The sequence below is a fragment of the Barbatula barbatula genome (assembly GCF_947034865.1).
Source record: "Barbatula barbatula genome assembly, chromosome: 10".
NCBI lineage: Eukaryota > Metazoa > Chordata > Actinopteri > Cypriniformes > Nemacheilidae > Barbatula > Barbatula barbatula.
This window is the reverse complement of record NC_136773.1, coordinates 24,460,408-24,487,477: the sequence shown is the minus strand read 5'-3', so window position 1 is coordinate 24,487,477 and position 27,070 is coordinate 24,460,408. Positions and strand designations below refer to the sequence as shown.

At 39.8% G+C, this 27,070-nt stretch overlaps 1 protein-coding gene across 1 annotated transcript; it reads right to left on the bottom strand.

The window, feature by feature from the left end:
- Nucleotides 1-2,827: 2,827 nt before the first annotated feature.
- Nucleotides 2,828-10,020, bottom strand: bnc1 (basonuclin zinc finger protein 1). The gene is made up of 5 exons (XM_079466571.1): nt 9,757-10,020; nt 7,901-8,003; nt 7,331-7,566; nt 5,043-6,799; nt 2,828-4,567 (listed from the first exon to the last, which is right to left on the bottom strand). Exons 1-5 carry the CDS (start codon nt 9,763-9,765, stop codon nt 3,973-3,975), a joined length of 2,700 nt encoding a protein of 899 aa, XP_079322697.1. The 5' UTR covers nt 9,766-10,020; the 3' UTR covers nt 2,828-3,972.
- Between the last annotated feature and the right edge of the window lie 17,050 nt (nt 10,021-27,070).

Below are 27,070 nucleotides of genomic sequence, written 5' to 3'. Positions count from 1 at the left end.
CCTCTGCCATAGTGACAAAACATCTAAACATTCTGACTTGCAGTGCTTACACAATGCCAAAGGGACGAAGCATTTTGGGGGCACTGACTGTTTAAATGAGAAAGAAATTTAGTTTTGACACATGAGTGAACTGTTTTGGGAGAGATATGAGCTTTTGCAGGTAAACCATGGTATTGTGCTGAACCATCCACACTATTTTGGCAAAAGCATTAAGAGTGTTGAGAACGTCTGTTTGTGTCTGTTTGAACGTCCGGTCTGTTTCAAGAAATGAGCCAAAGCAATTGAGAAGGATCTTTGTCATCTTTGTCATTTAGTTTTGAAGCATGAGTGAAAAGTTTTGGGAGAGATGTTAGCTTTTGCAAGTGAGCTATAGTGTTGTGCTGAACTGTAAGACTGTTTTGTCAAATTATCATAGAATTTTGAGAATGTAATTTCTGTTTCAAGAAATGAGCCTAACCAATGGAGAAAAACTGTAAAATGAAGCAAGGCTTTGTTTGGTTTTGTTTGTCTTTGTCTTTGTCTCCGTTAACCTATTCAACATCTATCTGTGGACATGATATTTGACATTTTATGTGCAAAATACAAGTTGATTGTTTCACCGATTTCTATGTGTGCGTGCATGTCTGTATCACGTGACAATGCAACCATATAATTTATGATTTATTTTGTGTTCAAAAGTTGTTGAAAATCAGGGGGCAGTGTACTATTAGATGTATTAGAATCAATTTCTAATAATCCAGCTAATTAAAGTTATAATATTTACATATAGATTCTGGGGGTATATTGCAGAAGCAGTGTCCACTTCTTTTCAGTGCTAATTTTTAAATAGTAAATACAGACAGTAGTTTTTCATGCTAAAAAAGACGTTTGCACTCCCGCAAGCTGTCAGTACATCTGGTTCTTAATGTGCTAAGAAAACTGTTTGCAGAGAAATGTGCTCTTGTTGCGGTCAGACAGCAGCGTAGCTAATGGAGGGTCTGGTGTAGCTCCGCCAACAATAATGAATAGACCCATCGACCTGGATAGCACAGGTACGCCTCTAAAATCTCTGTTAATGATCTGGAGATCTGGAAAACATCTGAAAAAGGAGAAAGAGCTTAGAAAGAGCAGTTTTACATCCATTCTAAATCATAAATATCTCACAGACATCTTCTAGATGTCTGAATGACAACTGTCAGGAGACATCTCCAAGGCGTATTGCAGATGAGCAAACAATCAAAAAAAAGATGTCTTGCAGATGTAAATGCAGACATCCAATTGATGTCTGCCAGATGTATGTGTGCCATCAGAGGAGTTATAATACAAATAATTTAGGGTAGTAGTTAAAATGTTGTTTTAATGTTAACCTTAAATAAATAAAATGTGTTCGTAATAAAAAAACTGCTCTGTTCCAGACTATCCAGTTATTCAGAGTCTGGTTCATCTCGGAGTCTGAGTTTTGTCAAGCAGCAATTAAACATTACTTTAAGATTTCCTTATTGACAAAGGAGAGAGAGAGAAGCATTCCATCAGCCTGCAGTATGTGTGCAGAAGCAGGTTAGGCAGTTTGTTACACATGATGTAGCACATCTAATGACAAGGGTGGACGGGGTGGTTGTTATCCTAGCTTGTGCTATTGTGTTTCTACGCATGATTTTATTGACAGTTGATAAAAGTTCATGTTTGTGTTTTGTATTGCATTATTAAGCAGAAGTGCGCTAATGACCTGATGTGAGAGATTCTTTCTCCACCGCTTTGTTTTACCTTTATAGTTTCTGTGTTTTAAATCTAAATTGTAAACTTAATTGAATGACATGCTCTATATCTAATATGTTTTACAACATGACGTAACATCAGTCTGAGATGATCCTCATAGTGACCCAGGAGCTACCGGCAGCTGGAAATAATCATGACGCATGAGAGAACCATTTGGGTTAGAAATCTCGAGAAATCTCCACTTGAACAGTAAGATATGTCTTAAATATATTTATATTATATTATATACTTATATTTTCTCTATTCGCAGCAATGTCATGTTAATGTGTCATATGAGAACTGTCTCTCACGGTTAAGTATGCATTCTCCCAAGGTTTTATTGTCCAACTTTCTTCACTAAATTTACCTTTGCTTACTGGGAGACTGCTGACATTATGTTTTAGAGACCGTTAACACCAGACAGTTTCCAACCCAAAAAATGTATGCATTTTGTCTGTTCGTTTACACAACAACGGCGTTTGTTTAACTCAAAGCACTAATCTTAATGAACATATTAAGTAAAATTTATGGTGTTTTTGCAAATTCTTACCTGTAGTATATTTTTCTGGTTTTATATCATTTTTCCTTGGTCTTTTGGTTAATTTCAATCTAATCTGGAATGATTAAATGTGTCATATATTTACTGTATATACTGGAAATAACGTTACTATACATATTTGATGTAGTTGCTATTCATTGAATCATCTTTCTATTTGAAACCAATTATTAACCTGCTGTCTACGTAGTATACATCTTACAAATGCGATAGTTGCTTTATGTATACTGTAGAACTATGATATGGGGCCGCTATGATATGCAAACCTGCAGTCAAATATTACTTGTTAGTTTTATTAATGTCATTTTTTTAAATGTGGCAATGATAGATAGATGTGATATAGATAGATAGATAGATAGATAGATAGATAGATAGATAGATAGATAGATAGATAGATAGATAGATAGATAGATAGATAGATAGATAGATAGATAGATAGATAGATAGATAGATAGATAGATAGATAGATAGATAGATAGATAGATAGATAGATAGATAGATAGATAGATAGATAGATAGATAGATAAGATAGATTTTGTGACTTTTAATAATTGTTTATTAACATATACCAAAAATGTGTATAGAACATGATTGAGGTGATTCTGGGTTTGACCAATATTATAACCTTGTTTACAGTGCTAAACAAAAAACATTGAAATCCATATAAATGGTAAGGATTATTTCCATACAAAATAGTTTTCGGTCTAAAAGGTTTGTTTGAAAATGTATAGGTCTTACTGAACTCCCGATGCCGTTTTAGCTTTCATTAACAATAGAAAAATCATAATTAGAATATTCTGCAAAACATGGTAGATAAGGACGAAGGCATTCCAAGTTAAGTCTAACGCATCATGTGCTTTATATTGCAAAGCAACATCATATTAAACTTGTGAGCATGTGTTACAAAATGTTGGAAGGTGACACTTAAACTATTCACACATTACCGTGCAGTAAAGGCTTTGATTTTTTTGTTATTTTGCAAATTGTCTTAGTTTATGAATCTTTGGTCTCCACAAGAATAATTATAGCAAAATTAACACAATAAATTACTCAATAGGAGCAAAAAAACAACAGCAACAATATCGAAGGGTTTGACTGATTCTTTTGTAATAAAAAACCTGAACATCAAGCAAACACAAGTATGCTACTACAACAAAATTTACTGCAGGACACGCTGAGTCAAATTACTTTCACTCACCAATGCTATGTAATGCTCTATCAAAGGTCTTATGTGTGTGCTTAGTGAATAAGTGCAGAGAAGAAATACAATAATGAGAGAGGGACTTTTAACAGCAATGATTGTTTTCAAGCATCTCTTAAAAAGATTATCATAATTCAGTATGTGCAGAACAATTACTTGTCATATCATAAAACATCATCATTTACATCTTTGTGTTTACAGACCTGTGACAAACATTGTGGAAATCATTTTTCAGTCATATTTCTTGCTCTATAAAAATGAATAAATACAATGAAAGGATTGTACGTAGTTTGTAAGATGTAAACCATATCTCAAGATTACAAAGGTTTTTTATATAAATATTCATGTTTCTTTCCAGTTGTGTCCAGTACTCTTAAATGTGCAGTATACAGTACCGATTGCTGTTGATAGACGTGAATCCTTGACTGTATATTTAGGAGTTTATGGCTTTGTGTGTTTTTGTGTGTGAAATGTGCTTGTCTTACTCCTGATTGAAGTAAGTATTCGTTGCGAGGTTCCGATGTAGATTTGGATTCTGACTATGTCGATTGCGGCTTCTAACAGAGGAGAATGTTGTGTCGCATCCTGGAACTTTACACTTGTGGAGAAGTCGAAGGTGAACTGTTTTGTAATGAGCCCTGAATGTACCTTTGTTGCTGTAAACTTTCTGACAAAGATGACAGGTTATAGGTGATGAGCCATGAGACTGATGACTGAGGCAGGGCGGAGATTCAGATGCTTGAGCACTCAGCCCGTCACAGCTCTCGTCACTGTCGTCCAGGGGGAGCCCTTCCTCACTGCCTATATCTGAGTCCCAGGAACAATGAGCGCTTCCTCTGGTGCTTAAATCTAATACAGCTTCATCTTCCAGAGCGCCCTCTGCTGAATCTACTTCTCTCAACAGGGCTTTACTCATGGGGAACACCAGGCCTGTACGGTTGCTTCCTTTAAGAATGACCGACATCTGGCTCAGAGTCTCTTTGTCAAGGAAGTCTAGACGATCTCTGCGGAAAGATGATGCTCCTGAATGATCTTTGGTCAACAGCCTGTTGTGCAGATTCAGGTTTGCACTGTGTCTAGAAAAAACGTAATGTTTGAAAAATGCATTTCTTTTTTAAATTTGCAACTTATGTTTTGTTATCTATTGAAGCATCTTATATTTGTTTTGCGTTTACACAACCACCTATTTTACAATATATGTACACAGATTTGAATGCAGTGACATAGTAAGGGTTTGGAAAATTCACCCCGCTCACCTTATGCATGCTGTGTGTTTGGCATGTGGTTTTAAGCAGTGTATTAATAATACAGCCACATAGATGCATGTTGTAATCTATCTCAAAGGCATAAAGCATACATTGAAACAGACATTTCTGACCCTTTGGCCCCACAGGATTTTTGCATGTAGTTGTAGATATATTCCTTTTAAATAACTGCTCTGTCTGCTAGTTGTTAGCTGCTAATCCGTCTAACCGTTTTTTTTACTCCAGACAAAATAACTTCTGGTAGTAAACAACAAGTTTATTATCTTAACCATCGTAACCAACTTACCGATCTCTACTGCGTCGAGAAGGAAATGCAGCATTACAGCCATCCACCGTGCACATGTGCATCTCTTTCAAGTGCACATTTCTGTAATGCATTTTCACACTGTACGGGTTTTTGAATGTCTTGTTGCAGATCTCACACGGGTGAGACTGTTCTTCTCTATCATCTGAGCAGAGGGTCTCAGGGTCACTACAGCTGTCTATACAGCGTTCACCATGGCTTACAGTGAAATTGCTTGGCTGGCTGCAGGGTCGGTCTGGCTGTGAACTGCATGGTGGTTCTTCACATTTTGGGTATTTATCTGTGGAGTTGTGATTCTTTTTCAAATTTACAAGAGAAGAAGATGATGAGATAATATAACTGTCCTCGTGAGTGAGAAATGCATCCAGTTCTGTGTTCTGTGCTTTTGGGAGGGATCTAAGGTGTGCGGATCGATTAAAAGTTTCACAGTCCACAGGTTCACCCTGTGTTTCACAACCCATGCTAACACCATGACAATTATCTGTTTCTGTACAGGGACTAAGGGTTGGACTTTCCTCCGACGACACATCCTCTGCTGCTAGTTCATCCTTCTCTATCTTTATCGGCATGCTGGACTTTCTTGACTTCTTCTTAGGCGCTGGCTCTGAGCTCATCTCCGTGTGACAGGCGTCGGTGGCCACAGAGGAGGAAAGATATGGGAGAGATGGCAGGTTGCCCGGCGTGTGAGCCAGTTCCGCCGGTGTCACCAGGCTGCGGTAAAATGGAAGCACAGGCTGCACAGTCTTGAGGTTGGGGAAGAGGATTCCGCTCTGGCTGATACCGGAGAAAGAGCTGTGCACTTTGGTCTCAGGGTGACGGATTACAAAACTAGAGACTGTCCCATGGCTCTCTGTGCCAGAAGTAAACTCCCTCTTGTCATTGTCAGCCTCGTCCTCTTGCCTCGGGCTCAGGTCGCCCCGCAGGTCCTTGTCTCGATTATTGCGGTTCATTGGCATGTGGAGCCGTGGATTTGGATTTGCGCTGTGTCTGTTCCGACTGCGCAAAGAGCTGAACACCATGTTACAGCCTTCAATGGTGCATTTGTGTTTGATCTTCAGGTGAACAGCATTGTAGTGTATCTTCAATGTGCCTTTATCATAGAAGGTTTTTTCACAGGCACTGCAGAATACACGACCTTTCTTCGTGGTTCCACTCTTCTCTGCATACCTCATCTTGTTCTCTGGGGACATCTGTGTGGTTTCAGAAGCGATGGAGGGTGTGCAGGGGGTGGAGGGCGAGGAGTTTCCACTCACATTGAACTCTTCCAATTCCATTTTTGTAGATTCTGTGTCCATCATCACCTCTGCGCTGACAGGCCCAGCACTGAATGGAGCAGCAGCATCAAGGCTAATTTCTGTTGTCTCGTGTTTGGTTTGTGCCTCCTGGCAGCTGGAATCAGTGGCCGAGCTCAAGAATGGCGCCGGAACGGAATTCAGCAGTGGTAGCATAAGGGTCATACTGTTCACTAGCGTCTCGAAGTGGTGTCCGTTACTACAGCTGGGTGCCTCTGCTTTAGCTGGGAGCCGCACAGAACGCTGCGTGCTGCTTTCGATGAAACTGCGAATGTCAGAGTTGGTTCTGGTGGTTGGAACGACAACTGCCTGTCCCTCCTTATCCTGCAGAGCCATCAGCTCCACAATGGATTTCGTCTCTCCAAAACGCAGGAACTGCTGCAGCGTTACGATCTCTTCTTCAAAGGTCATTATGGCCCACCGGTCCAACACCTTTCCGGCCACATCCTACACACACACAAAAGAATATAGCTTACATTATGAATATTAAACGGACAGATTTTGCATTTGGACCCTAAACTACGTAACTTGTGACAGAGTTGCTAAATAACAAGTCATCTGTACAACTAATGCATGTGGACTTAAGAGCTCTAATTACTGCAGCACAGTGACTCATTTCTCTTCATTTAGATGATGCGGGTTTCCCTGTCGGAGTGGGAGGGGAGGGAGGAGATCAGAGAGGAGCTGGGTGAGTCTTTCAGTCCGCCTGTAATCATTCTTGAGTGCCAGCAGGCTTTGAAAGTCCTACAGCAGCTTCATGTTGGAACCAGAATTAATATTTCATCATACAGCATTCATCTGGCGCTTCAACTTTACATTCTTCACCAGAGAAACCTGAATACTTTATAAGCAAACAGAACGAAAAACGCCTGGTGGGTCATAGTGGGCTTTGGAGGAGAAATGTGTAAGTCTAGGTCATTAATTATCATCTCATGTCGAAATATGTTTACCAGTGAATGGAACTGATAAGCGGCTCACCTGCAAAACATAGCCACGAATATAGTCCTGCAGAGTCCAGTCCAGCGCGTTTAGTATCTGAATGACCTCCTCCTGCTTAAGGACGCTGAAAAGTCTGTCCAATAAGATCTTCAGACGCACTGGGATTGCTTGAGTCCCATAAAGCATCAAACTGCAGATATCGAAGACCACGTTGGAGTGAACAATCTCCACCTGGCTTCCCTGATACATGTGATGAACCTTTAATTTACTAAGAGCTGTAAAGCAAACAGAAGTAATCATGTGATATGTTTTTTTAAAGATGTTGTATACGTATTTCAATGTAAACTTTCTTTACAATGTTTGGCCATGTTTCCATGATTACAAACAATGTAGGGTGTACATAAAAATAATTCTAAGCTGGCCATCAGTAACCTTAATTTTGTTTTTCTGTGTAGGAAAGACTGTGTCAGGATTCTGTATTTTTTATTAGATATTTTAATTAAGAGGGCCAATCAATGATTAGTAAAACCGACAGTGCTTTGACGATAGAATGTGTTTAAAAAGAAAAAAAGTTTTTGTGTAAAATGTAACACTGGACGTAAAACTCACCGTGGGCGACCCAGCCATGCTTACAATGCTCACAAAGTCTGCGTCTCAGTTTACCTGGTTTGAAACTGTCGCAGTTGCAGTTCATAACCGTGCAGCAAATAGCCTGTTCAAAACACACAATCATTATAAAATGATATTCCGACTAATTCTGTGATATATATGGGATCCAAAAGCCAGAAAGTATTTTCAGGTAGTTTTGCGGTAAGACAAAAATTGTGACAACATTTATAAATATGTCCTAAGTCACTGACCATATAACCGTATTTGGACACATTCTCTAGATGTCTGGAAAATTCTTCTGCTGGAGAGCATGGATCATCAAGCATTTTAAATAGATTTATTTAAATTAAATTACATTAACACATAGATAATACACGTATAGAAACCTTGATGATGATGAAACCTTGGAAATCAACAGAATTAAAACAGAACTAAATATTTGAAAAGGAAACGAAATAAACTATAGTCCAGATCTTATTTTTCCTTCTAGAAGCTGTTGCTATTGCTGCAATTTAAATGATTTGACAAGGAAAGCACTAAACTGTAGTTTGCACAAATAAAAAAGTGAAGTCTCTGAAAAATCACATTACAACTCCCAGTGTGTGTATTTATGTTGCATTTATATTTTATTTCTACAGTACAAAACGTTGTTCAAAAAATAACAGAAAACTGTTTAGTTTCTAAAAAGAAATTATTATTTGTCTTTTTTAAGTCTTTGCTGTATTTTTCATGGTATGTAATACCCAACTAATTAAATTGAATTAGATTTCATTTTGAACAAACATCAGATCTAATGCAGGATTTTCAGATCAGATTCTTTCACACACTACATACAATTTAGAACTAAAAACATTCATTTCTTTGTAACTGTGAAAATATCTTTTAAGTAATGAAATGCTCAAAATACCTAATATCAAAATATTGTGAATGCTATTATCCTAAAGTGTCAATAGCATTTATATATATATATATATATATATATATATATATTGAAAAAAAAATGTTTTGTTAAATTTGCTGCCAGAAGTACAATGTGGCAATATTGTTGGTATTAATATAAATAACAGGAATAGATATCAGGGTTCAGGCCTATAGCACCAAACATCAGTGACAGATTATCATGAACATAATGAACCACGCAAATAAACAAATACACATGCACATGTAAACACCCGCTACATACACACACACAAAGGATTCACGGCCCAGGGCCATTAACTCTGTTTGCCCGCCCAGAAACAGAGTCTTAGTCCCACTGCGAGACACAAGCTCTTTACCGTTGGGACAGAGAGCTCAAGAATACTTTGACTGCCAGGAAGTGAAATTGCTTTAGTGGAATTTGTTGTCCATGAACAAACATCTTCCAGTGAGTCTTTATGAATGTGTCCTTCACTTCAACAGAAACACTGATAGCCTTTTCTTAATATCCCGTTTGTTTTTTTAATTATTTATAAAAAATGTTGATCCCATACTCAGCATGGCAAATTGTTACATTATGGCTGTAACAGACCAATGCTTCTGTCTTGAGTTACATTCCACTGGGCGACCAGACGACGCATTTAAATTCCACAGTAAAGTTCTTCTAAGAATATCTAATGGACAAATTGGTACAATCACGGAAATGAATGTTTTAACAGCATTTTTGAAAAATGCCACTTAAATAACTTCTTACTTCTACATCTTGTCTATGAGTTAAACTACGTGAAAGTTTCTCCTAAAAATGATAAACGCACAGCGCAGAGCAGTACATGAAATGAACAACTTTTAAAGGAGGTTTTCTCTAACTTTTAAAGTGTCTCTCATTAGCAAACAATCTACATCTCGTGTTCTTATTCAATGTAAAGGAAAGTTCTTACCTCAGACATTTTGATCAGACTGAAGTTCCTGAGCAGTAAGCCATTCCAGCGGAATCTCCTGTCTGTACAAGTTCTACTGCGAGAGACCCATCACTCATGTGCAGTCTCTCTCTCTCCACACACACACACACACACACACACTTTCTCCTGCAATCGACAGACGCACTGCTGTGTGTCCACAGGCCTGTGTGTGTGAGTGTCCGGGATGAGTGTGTGCCGGGCGCTGGAGAGAGGAATGAGACCCTCCCACCCGCCTCTCACCTTAGGAGCTCTAACACACACATACACACACACCCCTCCCCCACCGGGTGGCGGGCCAGTCCCCTCACAGCTGGCTGGAAGAGGGCATGACACGTGTCTCACACAGAGATTTGATCAAAAGGAATCACAAAAGCTAGAAGCTCCTAATGCAGTCAGGAGAGACAGTCTCTCTAGCTCACCTCTCTCTCCCCAGCAGTTGAGTAATGCATTAAATCAATGCAGCCCAGCACAAGACACACTCAGGCACCGGATAGTGTGTGTGTGTGTGTGTGTGTCTGATCAAATCCTGCAAAGCCGTTTGCTCACCACACTCTTGTATCTTGCATTTAAATGACTTGTCTTGTGTTTTTCATAGGTCTTCTTCAAATACAGAAAAGAAACTCGAACCTTTAATTCATTTTTTCTAAATCTGCTCAAGCATCAACGCTGTAAAATAATTGTAATGATTTCTATAGCACCTTACTGAAGTGCTTTTCAGTCGCTATATCACCGTGTGTGGAAATAAACCATTGTATCTACGGTGCTGATGAGGTGATATTAAATTGAGGTTTCAATGAAAAACTTTTTAATACATCAATTACACAGCAGGTAAAAACATGCTGTGTGTTTAATCCATTACCGAGCAGGTTTTAACAGGTTTTTGCCTGTTTAGCTCTCTGAGATATGAACATCACACTTACAAGCAAAACGACAGGAGCTGTTACTGTGTAACTAATAAAGCTTGAAATATTCAGTTAAATCTGTATTACTTACAGGAGATCAAAGCTTTATTTGTAAGAGGCAAATTTTATGAAGTCACACATGGGAAGTTCTCGCTCGTCCAGGGAGACCCAGAGGATGCTTATCAAATCAACATGCGGAAATTGGCTGGATTGCAGCGCTGCTGTTTGTAAGATTTGAAGCTTTTTAAAAGGCAGAATCCGTTTTGCTGGTTCTTCAGCCTCAGGCTGTGGTCTGCAGTCTGACACTGAGCGCTGGTTCATACTGGTAGATTCTTGTTCCCTAACAGGGACACACACACGCTCTTCTGCAATCAATTCTGGTTGTTGTTGATTCTAGTGTAATAATATGATATGTTTTTAATATTCGGCTGTAAAAAAATTGAAAAACTGCTTACTGTTTGTCTCTATTTTTTAATTCTGCTTATCCAGGACACATAATGATGCATTAGAAGGAACGTATTAGTTATATCCATTTTCATCAATATAAATATATACATATATATAAAGAGCTTAGGGGTGTTTAAGGGATTTCGGTGTTGTGTTCAAATATATACAGAATATATAAAATACAGAGCACTTGTGCACCTAACTCAACAAAGCATGTTAAATAAGTTTTCTGGATGAATAGTACTTTAATGAGGATCATTTTAATCCAAAACGATACGAGTAAAAGCTTTGTGCCTGCAGAGAGTACTTCAAAAAACTGCTGAGAGCGGCTTCTATCTCATAGTGCCTCTAAAAATATTGTCTTTGAACAAGCTGTAGGACATGTCAGCCATGAGAAGTCCTCATATTCTAACCTAACTTTCAGAGAGATGTTACGTCAGATGGTTGTGGAGGAGCAGGATGACTTCTGACCTCTCTCATCTCTCTGCTCACAGAGGAACAGAAATGGGCTCCAGGCGAAGCACTGACAGATGTGTGTAGAGACAGAACCCCAAACCTTAATCCAAACCCCAACTCTAAGTGAAGGCTTTATTTAAGATCAACAGTATATTGTGTGTGTGTGTGCGTTTGTGTGTGCGCGTGCGTGTCAGGTCGCTAGAGAGAATTAATAAAATGCAGCACATATCAGTTCCAGTCTAAAGTGTGTGTGTGTGTGTTTGTGTCTCATCACCAGTCTGCTATTGATCAGTTCAGTCCACATTAAGGAGAGATGCTTTTATGATAATCTGCTGTTGTCTATGTAATAGCTACATTAGACACGCTGCTGCACATCGGACACCTGTTTGGTCTCTTTAGAATTACCGTTTGCATTACAACACAGTTTAATGGCCTTTTAAAAGGGGGGGGGGGTGGAAAACTTTCCAGAAGTTAGAGAGCACTTCAGAAAGCCATCAGTACATGAATGATAGAGTGATAGATGAACCATCACAGTGTAGGTGGGACACATACGCTGCCAAAAGCACACTGACAATACTTACGCTGTCTTTCTTCCATAATTTCATTTGTCAATGTCACAACTAGAATTCTGTGCTCGTAAACAATGAACCGTTATAAAACAAAGAATACAAGCAGAATATATAAACCAAGTATGTTTAAAGAGAGAACGAAAATAGCAAAATAGAAATAATGAATAGAGATCTTGTGTTTATACAGATTTTAGAGAAAATATAGAGGGAAAAGATGTGAGAAAAGAGAGAGAAATGGAGAAATGGAAACAGGCACCTGGACTCCATCAGTTTCAGCAGTGTAAATATCCTCTGCATTCCTGCTGCCATGCTGGCCTGAGAGGTCAGAGGTCATGATGACAAACGCATGACCCAGGAGCCCTGTGAAGAAGCTTCTGGAATCTTTCAGCAGGGACAGCGTTCACTATTACCAGGCAAACACTGCACACCCAATGCGCCCAGCGGTGCACACACACACCAGTGTCGCTATCACTCACAACCCACCCTCTTACGTGTCCACCTTTAACTCACACCAAAACAACTGTAAGGAAAAATAAATGCTAGTAAAGATTTAACACATTAAATACAAGGTGGTGCATTGATGTGCAGCTGGTCTGAAACAGGGTTATATCACCCATCTATAGCCTTAAATGCCATAATTCATAAATGATGAGCTGTTGTGTGACCTTTTTTTTTTAATTCTAGATAATGACAAAAACACGTTCGGCAGGTGTAACCCATCACACACACATAGGATCAGGGTGGTTTGTAGGGTGCCTTTATAAAAGAGTGCGGACGTGGGCTGCTTTATTTCAGTATGGGGGTGTATTTGGTGTTTCGTGCCTCTGTCCTCTAGACTCTTCATTAAACTCACTTCACTGCTTGATTCTCCTGTAACATTCGTGACCCTTTTCCTCCCTCTACCTGCTGACACACACTACGAGAGATACAATCTGTGTGTGTGTGTGTGTGTGTGTGTGTGTGTGTGTGTGTGTGTGTGTGTGTGTGTGTGTGTGTGCATGTGCGTGTGTGTGCGTGTGTGGGTGTGTATGCATGCGTGTGGTTGTGTGTGTTTGCGTGTGTGTGTGAGTGTGTGTGTGTGCACGCGTGTGGGTGTGTGTGTGTATGCACGCGTGTGGTTGTGTGTGCACGCGTGTGGGTGTGTGTGTGTGCATGTGCGTGTGGGTATGTGCATGGGTGTGGGTGTGTGTGGTTGTGCGTGTGATTGTGTGTGTGTGTGTGTGTGTGTGTGTGTGTGTGTGTGTGTGTGTGTGTGTGTGTGTGCGTGTGTGCGTGCGCGTGTGTGTGCGTGGTTGTGTGCAAGTGAGAGACGAAAGGATGTAGATGATGTAGAATAATGTATCTACATTGACTCTTCTCTCTTCTTCTCTTCACAGTTAGGGTTTGTTGTTTCTGTCCAGTTTGTGGTTCGGGTCTTATCTAAAAGCAGAAACACTACAAACATTTTAAATAGGTTTTGTAGAAGCTGAAGACACAATGCTGGGTTATCTGTGGTAGTTATCTGTTGATCAGAAACGCAGGCATGCGCAGCCCCAGGCAGCTTATGTATGTTGGGGCTTGCAGGTGTGAAAGTTGTTCTGTGTCGTGAGATGTCCATGTCATTATTCAACATACCGTGTTTTCCTGTAAAAACATTCCCTTCGCTTTTCTCACGACCAATTAGCGGCACACACACGGCCATCAAAAGATCATCAACTGTGCGCGATTGCACACTTTGTGCCTGACGATTGCCTTTAAGGGCTGAGGGGGTGACAGAGGGGGCGAGGGGTGTCGGGGTGGAATTAGAAAAGCATGTGGTGTCTGAATTAACTGGGAGACAAATTCACATGCTTCCTGCCACACTGCAGATGCCACAGCAGACTCCATCACACACACACACATGCCTCCCATGAGACATGATTCACCTGAAGAAGCCAAGCGCTGCCAGATGTGTGTGTGTGTGTGTGTGTGAAACAGCCAGGAAGCCATAGACACACACGCAAACAATCATATAGCAACACACATGCACACAAACTAACCCTGTCTCACTAACACTGTACGCAGCATATGCTTTCAGTCAAGGGTGGAAAGCGCAGGCACCAGCACATGCCAAAAGTCTTTCAAGCATCAGACTGCAGCTTAGTGCAGTGATCCCGCTAGTCAGCAGATACATGTCACCGTCCAACAAGTCAAGGCTGGTTTAACTATAAAACAGCTTAGGGACCTTGTCCAGACACCCAACCCTGGCTTACAAAATACACCTCTCTATATCACTCCCAGAATGCAATACTCAAGAGGAGAGAGGATTTCACGTGTCCCACCTGAAAAAGTACTGAAAGAGAAAAGAATCAAGCGGAAGTTTCGAGGTCAATTGTAGATTTAAATGAGTGGGAAATAAAGGAAGCCAGGGGTGTAGATCGGGTGCAACGTCACACTCGCTGGTGCCTCACAGATGGACAAGAAGTGCAGGAGCTGGAATGCCGATGTTGCACAATGAGTTGATTGTTTAGCGGTGATACGTGTCTGAGCCAAAGACACACCTGCCCAAACGCCGCCACAGCTCTGACACAACTAGAGCAACGTCTATCAGCAGTCTCACACACACAAAAGCCATTTACTCCGACACAAATGTCCCACCCTGAGGATTTTCCCAGATCCTGTTCATGTCTGCATAAAAATCTTTGAGCTCGAGAACAGTTACGATCGCTCATCATTCTCACAAGGCTCTTTTTGTTTACTGCATCACACAGAACGTAAACACACGTACACTGTCAAACTTTTCATCTAACTCTACAAAGTGTATCAGCGTGGTCTTGAAAAGAATCCTGCATTCAGAATACAAGTCTGTTTGTTGTTTTTCACTTTTTATGCAAACATGATTCATGAGTGTAGATGTTTCACTCTAATGAAAACTGGTCAAGACAAAAGTAAAAAACCTTAGCCAAAGGCTGTGAGCTGTGGACAAGATCTTACAGGGATATAGAAGTGATTTTTGAGATACAGAATATGAATGAATCTGTGCTGTCGACATGATCTGACTGAGACCAAGGTTCCAGCATTTATTGTGTTTACTGTCAGAAAATAGATGTTGGTAAAAGCGGCATGCAGTATCTCTGAGGAGAAAAGCTCTCTCTCTTTTCTTCTGTCGGACGAGCTGAAGGAAAATCAATAGACTCTGGTGTAGTGCTTGTGATAGCATTGCTAATCTGGAGTTAGCATTAATCTTTCACACACTTCGTTCTCCTGGCCAAACAGAAAAACTCAAGTCAGCCTGCAACATTACCAAACCTACTTTTGTGTTCTATCATAATAGCAAACTGAATGTCATTTATTTCTGAAATGAATATGTAAAAAGAAGCTAATATAAATGGACTTCAGGATTGCGTGTGTGCGCGCGCATCTGTGTCCCCCCCCACACACTGAATCATAATCTTTCAACTTATGAGGAATTCTGTGTTTACAGGACAGTTTCCATGTTTTTGTTCCATGACATTAGAGGAGCGTAAATCAGCCGTGCGACGGCTCTGGCTGGTACAGGAAGAGAAGCTGCTTTTAAAAACACCCACATTTTCAACCAGATGTGCTTTATAAACCCCCACTCAAGCAACCCACCCACCATCCCCCTGCACACTGACACCAAAAATTCCCTCTTTCTCTCTGAGTCAACCTGACCATGAAGAATGTGACGATAAACACGTCAACTTTACAGCCATACACTCACTGTTCTTCACTTTTTTTGCAGAGTTGTATATTAATTTAAGTGAATTCACTACAGGTTGGATCATCATTAATAATTCTCTGTGTTCTCTTGCAGGATTTCAGGGTCATTGTTTATTCTGTCCTGTTTCTGAAATCTATCGTAGACCTTCCATTTGAAATCAAACAGGAGCAATTATAAGCAATGATCTTCAATACTGAATCTTTGACAAAACCTTAAATATTGTGAGAAAATGAATGAAACCTTGAGATGGAATCATATGAGCATTTTTAAATGTTGGTAAATGAATAAATGTGTTTGCCTCCTACAGAACATTACAGATGTTAAAATGATGGTGAACCTGAGGATAATATTGTTATTTGATATTGCGATTTATAGAGGAAAAATTACTGGAATATACATTTTATATGTGATGAAACATTATGAATATCTTAGTCAAATAGAAAACAATGTAGAATTTGACTTAAATAACTTCTTGAATGTCATGACACAACTTTTTATCTAAAAGAAATATGTTTGAAACCTGATAAGCACATTTCCACATTAAACATGTATTTTAAGAAAATAAGTAAAAGATTTTGAATAACTTGCATAACACATGCATGCGTGCGTGTGTGCGCACAACTGGCCGGACAGGCATTTATTGGAGGCATGCAGATATTGCGAGCTGCTGCTGCTCAGATGATTCGGTTCAGACTCACTGCTTCAATCGTGTCATTCCACCTGACCGCTGAGCGTTTGTTGCCTCAATGCTACTTCATTGCTCTTATGAGAGATGCACCCTGAGCAGCTTGTCATATGTACTACATCACAGCAGATCAGTCAACCCACCGTCCAGTCACATGACTGAAGCCACGTGCACCTCCACATCGCACTATACGGCCTGTTGCTATTTTCAAGCTTCACAATCATTTCATTATATTTTCATGAACTTTAAAGTAAAGAGGAGAGTTATCTACTAGTTCATCTTTATTGACAACAAAGATTGTGTTTCTGCGTGACTCAATGAAATCATAAAAAATAAACCAATTAACATTTTTGACTGTGCTGAGCGACATATTTCTAATTTTGTTAGAAAAGTGGCGAGAAGTGAAATATTGAGGTGCCTGTGAAAATACTTTTTGACTCTTTCCACACAGTGCACAGTGTGTTGAAGTGAATGTTGTGCATTCATTGCAACACTGCGTTTTTCTTTTCTTTCTTTTTTCCTTTTCTTTCTTTCTTTCTTTCTTTCTTTCTCAGTGCTTTAACAGGAAGTCCCGGTTCCTGCCACCCAAAGACAATTTATGGTCCCAAGTGTTTGCACAGTAATGTTAGATACAATGTGTAAGCAATGCGCTCTCAACGTTCCCTCTGAGCAGAGCCGAACACTTTTCTTAACGTGACTGTGTTTTCTTATAAAGCTAATGCATTTGTATCTCGAGCTCTTCTCTCTGTGCTGGACTGCACCTCTGTCTGCTCATGTCTGGAGGTGTCAAATCACTTAATGTCTTTTTTAAAATCGATAGCATGAATCAGAGAAACCCGACCCTATGCTCCACATGCAACATCCCTTTACTGGACATCGCTGTCGCAACTGACGGCGCAAGAGAAAAGGGACTTTTGATACTCACAGTTGATTTCCTCTGCAGCGATTATCATGTGTGATCAATCCATGAATGTGAAAGGGTTCTGGCTTCACATTAACCAGATGAGACATTAAAACATTCATGTTGATGAAAAATGTTCTGTCCTGGATGTCGAGAGGCAGGCCCGGAGAAAAGCTGTGAGCTTGTGGATGGTTTTGGGGGGTTAACGTGCGTTTGCATTAGAGCGTGACGCGTCGCCCATAGGGCTGGATGTCGGGAGAATAGCAGCGGCCGCCCGAGCACTTACACAGGATCTCGAATGGCAGTTCGCAATGCGATGGCAGACCGGTGGCCACCAATAACATCTCACTACCCACAAGGCTTTGCATCAGAGGAGATGCTTCGAGGGAGTCTAAAGGCTCTGAGTGGACGATTAGACGATGGCAATCCGGCGAGAGGAAAATGTCTATGACAGCTGTGAGCATGCTAATGACACTTTTGTGGTTTGTTCTCATATAAAGGTCAATGAGCCTTTAGTGCCCAAGCTGAACTGGTAGCAAAAGATTTGTCAAACACCGGACAGATAATCTTCTCCAATGTTTGTAGCCTGTAAGGCTCCAGTTCATGGTGTAATGGATAGTTCTGCATACGTTTCCTTCATTTAATAGCTTTCATTTCCAGGTTTGCAGGCGCATTTTGAGATGCTGATTCTCGCCTCAGTGGGGTCACCGCAGTGCCGGGCTACAGCCCCTCTGGAAAATATATTTTTCACTCTCATAGTCAGATCAAAGGGTGTACACAAAGATCAAAGAGCGCAGACATGCATCTCCAGTCATATCTGTGTTGTTCACATGAATGCTGAAGGCACTAAAATCAAATAGCTTTACTTGAAATATATATGTTTTGTGTCAAAGTATTTTGATGCCACTTTTGAAGCCAGGATATCATTTAAAATTTTCAGATGATGGTTTCGAGCTTCAATGTGATTGGAGGAATAACTCAAGAGTCGTTTTTTACTCTCAACATGCAGACTAGAGAAATGCTTTAATCAGTTCTCAATCTTAAAACGTTTTCAGATGTTGCATGAAATCGGCCACACGTTGACTTTGAATTGTGCAAAACGTTTCACAACCTTTGTAAGAATATTCAGTTTCAATAGGTTCCAAACACACCTGTCACAATTATGTGTATATGCTGTATTATGCAGCTAAATAAACAGCAAAGACTCAGACTAACATATATAGGAAACCAGACAGAGAAGGCAGCTGCTCCACGTGCAATTTAGAAACTTATTAATGATGTGAACGAAGTAACAAAATGATAACAGACCAAATAAACAGGCCATTCACAAATCACATGGCACAATGCCTGAGAAAAGACAAGTGAAACATTGGGGTTATATATACAAAGGGAAAACAAGAAACACCTGGGGAAACTCATTATCACGAAAAACTACAAAGGACTACAAAACATGTCACACAGGACAGGAAGTAACATAAAAGTCCACAATACACAGGACAAACAAGACCGAATAATAACAAAGACACAAATTATTTAAAATTAGGCAATCCATAATAAATTAAATTTTTATATATTTATATTTGCCAGTAGAATAAGTTTTTGATGCATATATTCAAAATCAATTTAATAATTTCCTTGTTTGCTGATCATTTTTAATGATTTGTTTTCAGCTTGCTATACAGTAAAATATCAATTATTAATTATATACTTATTGCTATTGATGTTGATAACACGATTTGTTTGGTATTTTTCTCAAATAACTATTAAAGGTATAGTTTTAATATTTTACGAACTAGAAAATAATTCAACAAAATATAATTTTGTCTAGAAATGTACTGATGAATGTGTGTGTGTGTGTGTGTGTGTGTGTGTGTGTGTGTGTGTGCGTGTGTGTGTGCGTGTGTGCGTGCATGCGTGTGTTTTTTAGCCGTCGTGTGTTGGAACAGATGTACAGTGACGTGTGGAGGCCTGCAGCAGATCCAAACAGCCGTGTGCGATCAGCAGGGCAGAAGAGGTGACATATCACATCAGGTAAGTCCGTTTGTCTGCCGTCTGTGTCACAGATGCATTGCCTTCCAAGTCCACATGTTAACCTTGATTCAGCATGACAAGCACATAAAATGCTTTTCATGCCGTGTAACCACGACCCTTCACATAGCGCTCAAGCAAACTGAATGTTCTGTTTGATCTGCTAAGCACATTATTTCTAAACCTCAACTCAACACAACAGCAACTACCCTTAACCACTACCCAGACCAAACTCCAGCCACCCAGTAATCGTCAGTTATACTTCATTCTGCTCTTTGTCATTTAAATAGCACTGAATTAATTCAAATCTATCCCTTTGTACAACTTGTTTTTGTGTCACTTAAATGACTAGAGAGCCTGTTTATATTGGACGTCATTGTCATTGGCCTTGAATGTTACTGTGAATATTATTAGCCCTGTCTAACCCACCGCCAGTGTGTGAGAAAATGACTTTATTTCAAATGATCTGCATTGTAACAGCTATTTGCTGTAAGAGTTTTTATACTGTGGTTTTGAATATTAAAGCATGATTTATATTTCAGCAGTTTGACACCTTGACATTTGTGCACCCCTGTTTTGAATTTCAGCATGCGTTTTGACATGTTTATATTAATAACATTGTGATCTCTGAAGGCCGTTGCCCCGGGCTAGCGCAATGAGTCTACCAGAGAAAGGCATTTCAAAAGGAATCGTAGAGCAGCAGAGGGACTCCTCAAATCATCACTGATACTTTAGGCTGATAAAAATCCATTATGGCCCAGCGGCGCAGGCGGGGGTGTGTGTGTGTGTGTGGAGGGGGTTGGTTTGGACACAGTAAGAGCTGTTGAGGGGGTGAACTCAAGAAGTTTCACGGTGCAGTTCCATTAAGCCTCGCATCAAGAGATCTCAGTCAAATACATTAGGCTTGTTATCATAGACGAATGTTGGGCGTGTTTAAAATAATCTGTGTTTCTTTCTTAAATAATGTGACTGAAGTTTTATTGGTGAGGAGCCAGTGACAGGATGGAAGTGTTAGGGTGAGTAGATGGATGACATACTGAGAGAATATTACATTAGTATTAGACATGTTGAAATGTGACACATACGGTAGCAGATGAGATTATATTAGCACACTGCAGACTCGCATTAACGTTTGTGATTGAATGAAACGTGCCATTAGACACCAACACTGTATATCCCATCGAATCAGCAAAACACATTTGATCCTTGCTGATCTTCCAAACAAGAACGCATCATAGATTGTGCTGTTCATTTCAAACAACAGCGTGAGTGCGGCCACCCTGCTTCTTAATTCAGAGAAAACATGGATGTGTTGTATTCTAAATGAGCCGATTTAAAATTAACTGACATCATTTCATCTAAAATGACACCCACTAACAGTCCTAAACAAACACATCACATCACATCACATCACATTGACAGACAGACAGACAGACAGACAGACAGACAGATAGATAGACATATTAATCAGGGGTGTGACGAGATCTCGTACCATGAGATCCGATTGCTCTCGCGAGAACACAATATCCTCATGCAATTGGCATGATGAAGTGCTGGGCTAGAAATTGTGACGGTCCCATATGCTCCCATAAATATAACCTGTGCGACCTCAAAATATATATTTTTTTGCGAGTGCGCATTTAGTTGTGGTTTGACCTGTTTTCATTACTGTACAGAAAACACTAATAACTGCACAATGTATGTGTGTGATGTGAGCTACAGTGACCAGCCCGGCCGTTCATAGACAACGTGATTTGCCACCCTGCAGCGCTACTTTACCACCGTTTCTCTATATAATCACGCGCTAGACGCATGCATTCACGCGCAAACCTCTTCAAAAACAGATCATCTGTTTTAAAACATGTGTTATGTAGTTTTAACTGTTTCTCTGAAGTCTGTGAGGGTTCAGTCAGATGAGGATGAAGGATTGACACCTCTGCTAACAGCCTTATGCAAAGGTTTATAGAGAAAACAACTACAGATCTTTACTAAAGCTGAACAAAGCATCATTTTGTCAGTTGAGACAAAACGTTTAGCAGCGTTTACATATTGTTTATTACTGCATAATATAATTCATTAAAATAGAAGTTTAGATGATTTTATAATGCCTACATTTTTAGAATTTTGGGTTTTTAAGGTGAATACATTTACATTTATGCATTTGGCAGACGCTTTTATCCAAACCGACTTACATTGCATTATACTATCCAGTTGTTTTTGACTACGTGCAATCGCCTGGGATCAAACCCATGATCTTTGCATTGCTAGCACCTGCTCTAACCACTGAGCTACAGGAAAGATTTTCCCCCTATATATTTCATCATTGAGGATTTCATTTAAAAAAGTCAAAAAATCTCATCTCGTCTAGTGAACTCAGTCTTTTCTCATGGGATAAGTGTCTCGTCAACCCCCTAATATTTAAATATATATTTTTAACCACATCAATCAGACCCTCTGCTGGGCCCAGAGAAGCCCACCAGTATCTGTCAGAAGCCATTACACACTTGGACAGACACACAGTGTGGCTCATAATACACAGACAGGCACACAAAATTGATAGTCATCTTTCTTTATTAGTCTGGAAAACTCCAAGGGTTCGATTTTTACTCAGAATAAATACACATTACATTAGATTGCATATTTATCGAGACAAATGGGGGAAAACATTTTCTTAAATTACTAAAAAGACAGAATGTTCTTCTCTTATACTTTCTCTTGTAACTTACAATCTCACAACAGTCTAGTGGATATTTTCTGCGTTTGTTATAAATGCACCGTACCTGACGGCTGTTTGTGTGTGTGTGTGTGTGTGTGTGTGTGTGTGTACGTGTGCGTGCACTTGCCCATGGCCTCGCCTCCATCTCAGCTTTACTAAAAACACGAGTCGGTGACTTCTGACCTTTGTGTTCTTGTAAACTCACCATCAGGAAGGGCCGCACACAGTGAGTTTCCAGCACTCGCAATCAATTCAGCTCAAAAGACACACATATACAAAGTCACACAAGTTCAGGAAGAAAAGAAAAGAGCACGATGGAGGGATTGAAGTCAAAACTATTTTAAAGTCACACGCCAGTCTCTCTGAAACGGAGCTTCTATTCATGTGTTTGGCACTCAAATCACGGCTCTGTTTACTGGATGAAGATCACAGTTATTCCTTTCACAAACTTCCATTCAGCTCAAAGAACTTTAACAGGTCCTATTGATCTGTATCGTCTAGCAGAAGGTCAAAGTTCAAAAGTCGTTTCGACGGCAATGTCTTCGTGCCATGTTTTAGGCAGTGTGTTCTTGGGTTGCTATGGAAACGCGGTTATTGGCATGAGCTTTTAGAGCTAAAACCCGAGACATATTTTTTAAGTGGTTCCCAATGGGAACAAAAGGTTTGAGCAGAGATGTCTACACAACACAATGAGCTTCAAAACATCTAATACAGAACCTTTGAAAAAGCCCGGCACGCTGCAGTCTCTCAAGAATGATCTGTCTTTAAACCATTTTCTTGACTATCAGTAACTTAATATTTTTTTACCACAATCCATGTGTGGATGAATGACGCTTCTGATGTGCACAATTGTAATGACTTGTGGTTATTGTGGTTAACTGATCTTTATTGATATAAAACATTTTAGTTGGTGACAAAACGTACCCTTTTTTAAATTACATATGAAATTGTGTCTCTCTCTGCCATATCTAAATGAGCTCTCAAACATGTAACACAAATGAAGGGTTAGCGAGAAACTAGACAGAATCCAAATAGAATCAATCAGGATGATGTATGGAAATATTAACCATCTATCTGTATCTCAGTATTAAGAGCATTGTGTTAACAAAGCAAGGTTGTGTGTTGGGGATTGCACATACCTGTGTATAAATGTATAGGATGATGCAATGTAACTGGCTTTGGATAAAAGCATCTGCCAAATGCCTAAATGTAATGTATTGTGATACTGCGATTGTACTTTTGGAACTAAAATGGTATATTTAAAGTCTATGTACTAAATTGGAACAAGTAATTTTCTACTTAATTGTGCAGAAGTAGTGCTGAGGTCCAACTAAAGATATACTGAAGTGCTAAAGTGGAACTATGGTGAGTACACTTCAACTTCACTTTAAATAAGTCATACAATCCTTGTCAAAAGTGCCATTAAAACACATTATGATGAAACAAGTACTCCAACTAAAGTTGAATTACAATTGTTTTATATGGATTAGGGTTAAGCGGTGTATAAGTAAATATGTAAATACATTTAAACTAAACTTAGTATGAAATAATAATATTGCTCAAATTAATTTCTTTCTTCATCGGGTCAAATAAACATTTCTTCTTTCCACTGACAGGGTTTAGTTTCAATTAAGTGAACGTTTAACAGCAAGCGTTTCAATTTAGGGTCTTAAATATTTTCAATTGCATTACTCATTATTTCATGTCAAATTACAATTAAAAGATATCCTGTTCTCACACAGAGAGAGAGAACAGAATAAATGAAATGCTCCAGAGATTATTATCTGTTGTTTTCTCCTGCAGTGTCTAATTCAAGGACAGTAGTGAGCTAAACTTTCCAAGGTCAAAGAGAAAACACCCCATGTACACACACACACACACACACACTCATCCTGTGGAGACTTGTGGCTCATGATGTTTATACCCACACTGCTTCTATGGCAATGAATGCCAATCATCAGGTGAGGAGAGAGAGACTGTGAGAGCACATGGACTGTGTGAAAGTGTGTCACTACAGCTGGACTGAAGCGCCGGACGTCGCTCATCTTGTCATCATTATTTATTCATGCTGCGCGTGAAGCCCGTTCCTCAGCTTTCAACATCTTTACTTAAATTGTGCCTGATAGTCCCGTTTAATAATGCATCAGCTGCTTTTTTGTTATGTTAAAAAGCTGCTTTTTGCTCTGTTTGCAGGACTGTAATGACGTGTGACATGCTCTCCCTAAAGTCCCGCCTGTGGCCCGGAGACAGAAGTGCCGCTGGTGTGATTGACAAGGACATAGAGACGTGTGATCCCGTTTATGTTTTTGAATCAGGAGACAGAAATGACAGTTGGGACTGTAACTTTGAACGAGAGCGGTGAGGACGAGACGAGCGTGATCGCAATCCAGGAACGCAAGACATTCTTGCGCTAAAAGGTTGAATTATTTATTAGGACACTGCCTTCTGAAGGAAAATCATTTCTGAATTGCCGTACTTCTGTTCCTTTTGGCATCAAGAGTGAAAATATGGCACAGGTGTGATGAAGGCCGACTTTTGCTTTAACTCTGACTTTTGTTTTCAGAGGTGAAGCTTTGACTTTGCGTGGGGATTCGTGAGGGAAGCCGTTCTATATGTGAAATCTCAATGAACCAACCAACCCACACTCAGGTATTTTAAAAACATAAATAAACACACCAGATCACATGACTTTGACTGTCCATCAGCACATCTGCAGTGTTGGGTAAAAGTCTACAGAATAAAGTTACTGAAAGACAGCAATAAACAACAACAAATATGCAGTGTTTTGTACAAATGCAGACTAAGCAGACAGTAGTGGCCTTTGGCGTTATATGAGATTCAGAGTTGAGTTTATGGGATGTCGTGTACCAGAATCAGTCAATAGTGATGAGCACTGGCCTGTAGCACAACACCTGGAAGTGTGACACGTGCAGCAAACAGCCAATCACACGGAACATGGAAAGCTTGAAAAGTTTGAGAAGGCAGCGACTGACTATATCAAAACAGAATCAACTGAATTTAAATTATTTAAAATGCTTTATTTATTTAAGTTTGTTTTTATACGAATAAAGTTCATTCATTTAAATGCTATGTTAAATACGAATGAATAAATATTAATGATCAACTCATATAATAATTATGTTTTGAATTCTAATCAATAAATGTAAATATACTAAACAAACGAACACTTAGCAGCAAAAGATTTTCACTCTGACATACCCGAAATGTGACCTCTGCATTCCACCCATCCAGAGAGTAGTGAACACACGCACACCCGGAGCAGTGGGCAGATATCACTGCAGCGCACCTCAGTCGTTACCCGCCTGCCCGGAGGATCCAACCGGCATCCTTCTGGTCATGAACCATTATGCCACGACTGCCCACTTTTCACTTTGAACTTTAGAGTGGCTCCTAAAGTGGAGTGGCTTCACTGCGTAAGATATACGCCACTTTCTCACAGCTGATTGGTCCAGTTTTGGTTTGCGATTTCTAACCCAGAATAATAGCCGTGAAGGGTAAACAATGCACTTTCTTGAGTCCAAAACCTCAGATTTGCTCAAACTAAACATGAACTTACCTGGGTAAAAACCCAAACCAGCTTTGTAATACAGGCCACACGACGGCAGCAGAACTCATACATTATATTTAAGGTAAACACTATTAGAAGACTGGGCTCTGGTTAGGATGGTGAACTGAACATTGAGAAACTGACGACGAGGAGCCTCCAGTGCAAGAAAATAAGCACCTGTCATGTGCCAAACCAAGTGTTAAGTGCAGAAGTTTTGAGGGCGAGCGGGGTGTTTCCGCAGGCCTGATGGTTTTGGGTTTGGGTGGCAGTGCTGCAGTAGCTCAGGGGGGTCATGGCAACTGTTATTTACTGACTGTCTGCTTCATTTCCCACAATGCAACCTGGCTCTGTTACACACGCTCAGGGGGCTGAAATCCTTCTGTGTCACGGCTGCAGGGCTGCTGTGGCAAAACGATGAGAAATAAAAAAAGAGAAGCATTTAGATCATTTATTCAGACTGTGCCGTGGCGTCCTCTGGCCACGCGCCGATGTGATGCTGCCTGCGGTCTGACTCGGACACGTCACATGCATGAAACTAACACCACATGAAAAACACTTTTGTTTGGATGTATGGCATTTACTCAATAGAATGTATCATCACTCAATCATAGTTTAGTGTAAGTACATCCTTTAAAACAAGATTGTGTCAGAAATCCACCTTAATCTTTTAGTTTCACTCAACGCATAAGAGGCTAACACTGAAAACCGTTTGGCTTGCGCAGCCACTGCGAGGAGCAACGTTACCAGAAACTCTATTCAAATGTATTTCTATGGAACGTTCACGATTGTACTCATTCTTGCAAAGCAACTTTACACAGAACATGCTTCGCTTATTTTACTATAACACACCCGAGCGTTTTTAGCGGGGTCATGTCAAAAAAAGCTGAATCAACACGAAATCCCTCGTCAGCATCTGATCAATGCATACATGCCAATAAATACATTATTTCGGGTTTATACAACAGATTAATATATGAAGAAAGTTTTTCATGCACTGAAACACACAGATGTATAAGGTGTTCAACGCCACCTGGTGGACAACAACCATCAACACGAGTCACAGATTTATAACAGTGTGGTGTTTGAATGAGATGTTTGCTACAGTTGGGTTGTGAAACCAGAATGATCTGCTTATTATTATTTATTTGTTTGTTTTAGATTTTATACTGAATGGGTTAGGTAATGTCTCAAGACTAGACACAAAAATAAACAAATTCATAATCTACAAAAGAACTGTGTCGGTGTTATTTATATAGGCTACTGAATTGAGTATAATGTCTCAACTTTACAATAAAACACATGTAACAATAGTTTGCTGTTT